Source organism: Papaver somniferum, chromosome 2 (genome assembly GCF_003573695.1).
Source record: "Papaver somniferum cultivar HN1 chromosome 2, ASM357369v1, whole genome shotgun sequence".
Lineage (NCBI taxonomy): Eukaryota > Viridiplantae > Streptophyta > Magnoliopsida > Ranunculales > Papaveraceae > Papaver > Papaver somniferum.
Window position 1 is genome coordinate 213,034,786 of NC_039359.1, and position 8,081 is coordinate 213,042,866.

An 8,081-nucleotide genomic window follows, 5' to 3' on the forward strand; every position below is an offset into this window, starting at 1 on the left:
AATTAATTAAAAATTTTAAAAAAAAGTAGTAGAGAAAAAATAAAGAATAAAGAGATTAAAAAAAAGAACATTATACAACTACATATCACGTGGTGGACCAAACTAACTTGAAACCATCTAAATATGACCAAACTAAAACTTTCAGGTACTAAATACTTAACATTAGAAATTAGAAATATCAGGATGTTATTGTGCACCCTTGCTTGTATTTAAACTATAATAATAGAAGAGAGATGGGGAGAAGTAACTTGTATTAATATTAACATACATACATACGTATAATACAAGCTATGTATATATATGAGAACCAAATAACCAGAGATGAATGCAAAAGAAAAAAAGAGATAGAGGAAAGATCGAGGAACATGGTTTTGGAACATTTGGATCGAGTATTTCCAACTAAAGCTGTTATAGCTCAGGATGAGAGTAATTTTACAATAGATACAGGGAAATCACGCTTGCAACAGCTTGGATACTACCAGGAATTGGATCGCAGTCTTTCGTAAGTCCATTCTACCAATTCTTCTTCCTTTTAAAACATTCCAAATGATACTGTTTAATATGAGTTGTTTTGGAGAATTATGGGTGCAGGGTGATATCCAACTTTGCATTATGTTTCGTTACAATATCAGTGCTTCAAGGGATTACTACCCTTTACAGTCAGGGCCTACAATACGGTGGTCCAATCAGCATGATATATGGCTGGCTTGTAGCAGGTTTCTTCACAATGTTTGTTGGTTTAAGCATGGCTGAGATTTGCTCATCCTACCCTACCTCTGGTGGTCTGTATTACTGGAGTGCCAAGCTCGCCGGCCCTAGCTGGGCACCCTTTGCTTCTTGGTTGACTTGCTGGTACTCTCTACTTTGCAAATTCGACGAAAAAACTGAATTAACTTCCCAAATTATTGTTCTCGCACTCCTTATTAACTCTCTTTTTTCATGCCGGCCGGCGCAGGTTTAACATGGTCGGCCAGGTAAGCTCAGGACCCAAAAAAACAAATTTCATATATATGTTTTTTATAATTCTAATCAATATATTGTTATGCAGTGGGCTAATACGACAAGCGTGGATTTCTCGCTGGCTCAAATAGTTCAAACAATAATTTTACTTAGCACAGGTGGAAAGAATGGTGGTGGGTATTTAGCTTCTAAGTACGTATTGATTTGTATATATGGAGGGATTTTGTTCGTCCATGGCGTCAAAAACACCCTCCCCGTCAGATTCTTATCAATACTGGGAAATGTTGCAGCTGCTTGGAATATCGTTGGTAACTTCTTATTCTCTTCTATCCAACATACAAGTAAGAGAAAAAGCAAAACAGACCGAGCTTTCCTGTATATGGCTTAACTAAAAATCCCCAATGGAATTCTTGTAGGTGTTTTTCTTCTTATGATTCTGATTCCAATTGTTGCTCCTGAACGGGCTAGTATTGAGTATATCTCAACTCATTTCAACACTGATAATGGGGTTGGAATTCAGAGCAAAACATACATATTTGTTCTTGGGCTACTGATGAGCAATTATACCCTTGCTGGCTATGATGCATCTGTTCATTTGGTAAATTTTATTATATAAATTAAGTGTGTAAATTCTGGACTTTGTACCTAGAAAGAGTTATGCGCCTTGTATCAATGGCGCCAAGAGGTGGCCAATGACTTGACTTTCTTTCTATATTTTTTTTTTGTTTGTTATTTTTCAAGGTAGAGGAAACCAAGAATGGAGATATAAATGCTCCAAGAGGAATAATTAGTGCAATTGTAGTATCCTTCATTGTTGGATGGGGCTATCTACTTGGTATCACTTTCGCAGTCACAGACATTCCACACCTTCTCAACCCCAACAATGATGCTGGTGGTTATGCAGTTGCGCAATTGTTTTACGAAGCTTTCAAGAGTAGATATGGAAGCGGAGTTGGTGGTATCATTTGTATCGGAGTTGCTGCTTTCGCAATATTTTTCTGTGGTATGGGTACAATCACTAACAACTCAAGGTAAAAATTAACCTCATAGATGCGCGCGCCATTATATTCCCATTTAACTGACTTACAATGCCTTTCCGTATTCGGGTTTCTGTCTCAGCCTTGTAATAGTATCTACTTTTGATTTCTTCTGTTTGACAAATGTCAGAATGGTATATGCATTCTCAAGAGATGGAGCAATGCCATGTTCATCTGTCTGGCATAAATTGAATAAAAATGAAGTTCCTATTAATGCAGTTTGGCTCTCTGTTGCCATATCATTTGTCATGGCATTAACGGTATGTTATCTAATTTCTCGCACTAAATCAGACATGGATACTGACTATTGTGTTATGTATATATATATATATTTCTAGTGACCCAGGTTTCCTTTTCTTCATAATTTTGCAGTCATTGTTGAGCTTGGTGGCATTTCAGTCTATGGTGTCGATAGCAACAGTTGGAATCAACATATCGTATGCAATTCCCATCTTCTATAGGATTACCTTGGGACACGAAACATTCACTCGAGGACCCTTTCACTTGGGACGTTACGGGATGGTTGTAGGTTGGGTTGCGGTTATCTGGGTTGCTACAATGACTGTTCTGTTCTCGTTACCGGTTGCATATCCTATTACGAGGGATACATTCAACTATACTCCTGCCGCAATTGGTGGTTTGCTCGTCTTAGTGGTTTCTTGGTGGGTATTAGATGCTCGGCATTGGTTCAAAGGCCCAATTACCAACATAGACACTACTATGAGAACCAACTGAGATCGTCTGTGCTCCATGTATCAATGTGCAATTCTCCAGTCAGTAATTGAATAAAAAATTTGATGGCAATGTGATCAATGCTTACTCAAAAAATACTACTCCGACTACAATAGTTGTAGCCTCACTATGACAAAAATCCTAAACATGTGAACGTACTAAATTTGAATTTGTGTGAATGATTATGCATACTACGCATGTCATATACTGCACGAACATACGGTCATGGCTCGGAATCTGGACTACCTAGTCTTGACTCTCATGGGTCAGGACGACCAGAGTTTATAAATTCAAGATAAAGAATTGGCAACACTGCTAATGCGGGTACCAGTATCCTTGGAAGGTACCGTCTCCAGTATCCTCTCCGGTACACGGATACCCCATTAGCAGTCATGAAAATTTGGAGCTTTCAACAATCTATATCTAGGTAATATTAGACCAGCAAAATAATGGAGAGATTAGTGACGAATCATATCTTCAAGGTGAGATGGTAATGTAGGAATTATTGTTGGCTTTAGTGTTACGAGAAGTGGATTGCAATGTTGAATAACTTCAGATGTTCTGCTGGTTGCAATGTCGTAATGCAAACAGTTGCGGCCACTTATAAAGATGATAACATTTCGATCCACTGGATTAAAACGTTTTGACACACCATCCAAATTAGCCTGGCTTAATTGGGGGCCCAAAAAACAATTAGGGGTTCTGACCAATTTATATACCCACACCAAATATTATAGGGGTTCCAAAATGGGGTGAAAATACTATTATACCCTTCTACTTAAAATCCTATTAACTCTAAACCTAACCCCGAATTCATTTTCAAAAACCAAATCAGTTCACCTCCCCTCCCCTCCCCTTCCTCTCCCGTTTTTCTCCTCCATTGACGACCCAAATTTTTTTGTCTTCGTTGATTCATCGTCGTAATCGTCGATACGAAAAACTTTAATCGACGATTAACTTCTATTACAAACATGGCTCGAACCCAAGAGTATAAAGGAGAGTTGTCAAACCCTAAAACGGTAGAGAAACACAAATTGAAGATTAATCTCAAAACCAAGTTCATATCAACCAGCCGGGAAGAAGTAGAAGAAATGGCGCCGATTAGAAAGTAAGTGAACTAAAACCCACCTTTGTTTCGATTATTTGGCTATGTTTTGATTGTTGGATTGAGTTTTGGAATCAGTTTTTTCATCTTCAGTGTTAGGGTCGTCAACCTGTAATCTCTTATATTGGAACGACTCTTTTCATGCATGTTTAATTTATGAAAATTCGTTACTCTTACCATGTTCCATTAACGACCCTATATCTGGTACTGCAAATTTTTGTTCATTCGATGAATATGTAGACGACCCTTGTATGTATATAACGACCCAAGCATCTATACGAACAGTCTCTCTGCCCAAAAATTGTCTGAGTCGTTACGTTATATGTTAGGGTCGTTATTTTTAGGTTGCCCTAAGTTGATTATAGTCGTTACCTCTCTGTTGTAGCTTTATGACGACCCTATGTTGGAAAAAAATCAGGATACAGCTCTTGCGTCATTAAATATTATGCTTATACACATAACGACCCTTGATGTCTAAAACATGCAGGAAACAACCAAGAATACAGCTCTTGCGTCGTTAGATATTATGCTTAAACACATAACGACCCTTGATGTCTAAAACATGTAGGAAACAGACAAGAATACAACTCTTGAGTCGTTAGATATTATGCTTAAACACGTAACGACCCTTGATGTCTAAAACATGCAGGAGGGAGCCAAGAACACAGCTCTAGTGTCGTCATGGTTTATGATTAAAAACATAACGACCCTAGATGTCTAAAACATGAAGGAGACATGTCATTTTGGACCTTCAGAGTCGTGACGTTATATGCCTCTTAAAGCAAACGACTCTAACTCAAACTATATTGGCAGGTAAGGTCGTTACAGGTTTGCTATTAAATAGTAACGACCATTTCTGTTAATAATAAAACAGAGCAGTGTATCACATTGTATTCACTACACATTCTTGAAAATATAAACGTACATGTTCTAGATTCAACCATATTCAGAATACAAAGCTCAAAATAAACATGTTCAAACCATTAAATACTACTTCATTCTTTCATTTCATCACCCATATCAACGAAATCCGGCATCGGTCCCTCCAAAGCTTTCCACAAGTTCATGTCGTACTCGTACTGGTTTGTCCATTTCTTGGTGAACTCTCCCCAGTGGCCATAGCACACCCGCGACAAAGGACAGTCCTCAGTTATCTTCAAGCCTATGTAATGGTTCATGTTGACATGTGCCATTACAATTCTTCTCTTCCTTAGCGGCGGATCATACCTAGTTCTCGAGGGTACATACGTACAAGAGCCTCCGGGGAACCCTTTGCTGAATACATGAACAACACAAGTGAATGTGTCTGCTAATAGTTGTGCACCAAAAGGCATTTGCATCCAAAACTTATAGCCGTCCGTCTTCGACCCCTTTCGCCATTTCACGTTGGAAACCAACTCCTTGAACTTAATTTCTCTTTCTTTTGGATCTCTCTCCATTAACATTGTTAGATAGAGTTGCTTGTCCTCAATAAGTTTGGCGGCCATTTTCTTTCTGCAAAATTCGATTTGCGTGAGTTTTAGTTTGTCCGTTTCATCGAAATGCCCTAACTGTTCCGTTGCAACATGGTAACCACAATTGCCATCACCGTCAACGTCGTCAGTGGATATAAGGTAATCCAAAATGACATAAGGAAGTTGATCGGTATACTCTTTGTACAAAGTATAAGCAACACGATGTGGTCTTCCTTGGGTATCTCTAGGGGTATGTGGATTACCCTTTATTCCTATTATCGTCACCATCCCGCTTGTTTGGCTTTGCTGGGTACCGACCGTATACTCAACAACCTCCATATCCTCCTTTTCTTTGTCATGTATATGACTTTGGGTAATAACTTGTTTTTTTGTCCTACCTCTTTTATTGGTAGTGAAAGACTTCTCATACTTATTGTATTCCGCTTGGACTTACTCATGGCGACACGGGTCTCTTGTGCAACTGTTGTCTTCGTTCACAGTTTCTTTAAATGACATTTTAGTTGATGGACGCCCTGGGGGTTTTTGTTTTATTGGTTCTTTTTCTGTACCTAATCTCTTACGCGCCGCCGGCCACAAGTTAGAAACCAATATTTATCTTCCTACACACTTCATTTTCCGACATTTTTCGTTGATGTACTTACCAATCTCCAAGTCTGCGAATTCTTGCTCAGCATCTCCTGTGGGATTTGGGTCGAATGAAAGTTGCTTCCAGAACGGATCGATGTCTGTGAGAAGAATGATATATTTGTACCCACCAAGTTTATGTTTACACGGGAGGCTGAGCCATGTCTCAGTTGTACAATAACACTTCATCACCTTTCCGGCGGCCATATTTGCTCTAAACTTTAGAAGTTCTTCCATCATATGGTTTATTTCCCACCATGATACTTTGTGTGCTACCCCCCGTAACAAATCTTTGTCTTTAAGGTATGGCATCAGAAAACGGTCTTTACTTTTCTCCATCTGCTCCTCTATTTTCCTTAGATCATTCTCTGCGTGCTCGTGAATAGATTCTTGTACAGTAACTACCCCACCATTATTCTCTTCCAGAATTTTTTTCAAACGTCCATGAGACTGCTCTGCAATACTTGTGGACTCATTCTTGAAGTGCTTGTATCTATTGGTTCATGCATAAACAAACTTCTCCTTCCAAGGATGCAACCCTGTATTCAGGCAATACTCGACAACCTTCTTATGATTCGTACTCCAAACATCAATAAGCTTCTGCAAGTTAGCATAATACTTCACCTCGGTCTTCGAATGAGACAAGTGGTCCCAATCTTTGCAAAAATCTTTCCATAGATCCCCCTCTTCATCGTATTTTTCTTTTTCTTTTTTTTTCTCTTCCGCTCGCTCCTTTTTGGAAAGTTGACTTAGACGCTCGTCCTCCTCTTTCGAACGTTGATTACCCTTATTAGTATGGATCTTTTGTATTTGATTCCTGAAATTTGAGTAAAGATTGGTTTGGATGTGCCACGTACAAAGAAAATGTTGAGCTTCAGGAAAAACCTGATGGACAGCAGTCATAACTGCAAAATCCATATCGGTAAATATAACCCGGGGTGTCGCTTTTCCACGATAATTCAACCTCACCTGCTCAAACGCCCAAACATAATCCTCTATCTCTTCTTTCTCCATAAAGCACCATGCCACGGTGAATGATTGTTTATCCGAAGTATGACTGACCACGTTCAACATGGGCATGTTATACTTGTTTGTCTTGTAGCTGGCATCTATGAATAGAACCTGCTAAAAACACTGAGCCAAATCCACCATTCTTGGGTGCGCAAGAAAAATATGAGTAACTGTGTATCCCAGACCAGTTCTTGTTTGCATGGCGTAGTTCAGTTTTTCTGCTAACCACTCAATTAACCGACCATCACATTCGGTTCTCTTGATCGTTGCTTTGGCAGCGTAGATTGTGGAAATAGTAGACAAGTTATCCTTGTCTTCCGCCCTTATTGCGTTTAGGATCTTAAGAGGCCTAAATCCCTTCATTTGTCGAACCTTCTCCATTTGATGTGGCTTCAACCGGGCATATGCATGATGTCCATACATACTTTTAGGCGGAGGATGGTTGCGACGACCGTCCGGAATACAATACAAAAACCAACGATTGGTTTCGTGGTTCCTTTTGAAATAAATACTGAAAGGGCATCCACACTTCTTCGAAGCAGTTTTGTACATCCTAGTCGTCTTCTTCTCATATTTGTAATTCTTACCTCTATGACTTTCTCCCTTTTTCCACGCTCTCTCGCATACCATCTCCATCCTACCGGAATCGACGTGTTTGCTTTGAACAACCACGCACATCTTCTCTTTGGCCTTTGAGATAAGCCATTCCTTGGACTCAGCTTTGTCTTTCCATGTCTACATTCATATAAGATAACACACATCCATTAGATCACTAATTAAACAATTAAAAATCAACTATAACTAAACGGTCGAGGGAAACGTACCAAATCAGTAATATAGTGTTGCGAGGTATCCGGCCCGATCGTAGAAACCGGTTCTGGTTGAGAGCTTGGATGCACCACCAACTACAACAGTATACAAAACCAAAATTATAAAGGGAACTTGCAAATTGACGACTCTTCTAGGAATTCTACCAATTACTGGGCTCGTCACTTATTTTTTTTTGCAGATTGACGACCAAATCAGGTCTGTATAACAGAGCTACTGTCGTCAGGGTTGTTATAGAGGACGAACGACTCTTTTGGTACTGTATGACGACTCTGTAAACAAACTAACGACCCTTCACGTAAAAACACA

General features: G+C 39.3%; 1 protein-coding gene across 1 annotated transcript; it reads left to right on the forward strand.

The window, feature by feature from the left end:
* The first annotated feature begins 374 nt into the window (after positions 1-374).
* On the forward strand, positions 375-2,732 carry LOC113352790 (amino-acid permease BAT1 homolog). Its single transcript, XM_026596564.1, has 8 exons — positions 375-502; positions 592-852; positions 956-974; positions 1,049-1,268; positions 1,377-1,558; positions 1,702-1,991; positions 2,128-2,257; positions 2,370-2,732. Exons 2-8 carry the CDS (start codon positions 692-694, stop codon positions 2,730-2,732), a joined length of 1,365 nt encoding a protein of 454 aa, XP_026452349.1. The 5' UTR covers positions 375-502; positions 592-691.
* The last annotated feature ends 5,349 nt before the right edge of the window (positions 2,733-8,081 follow it).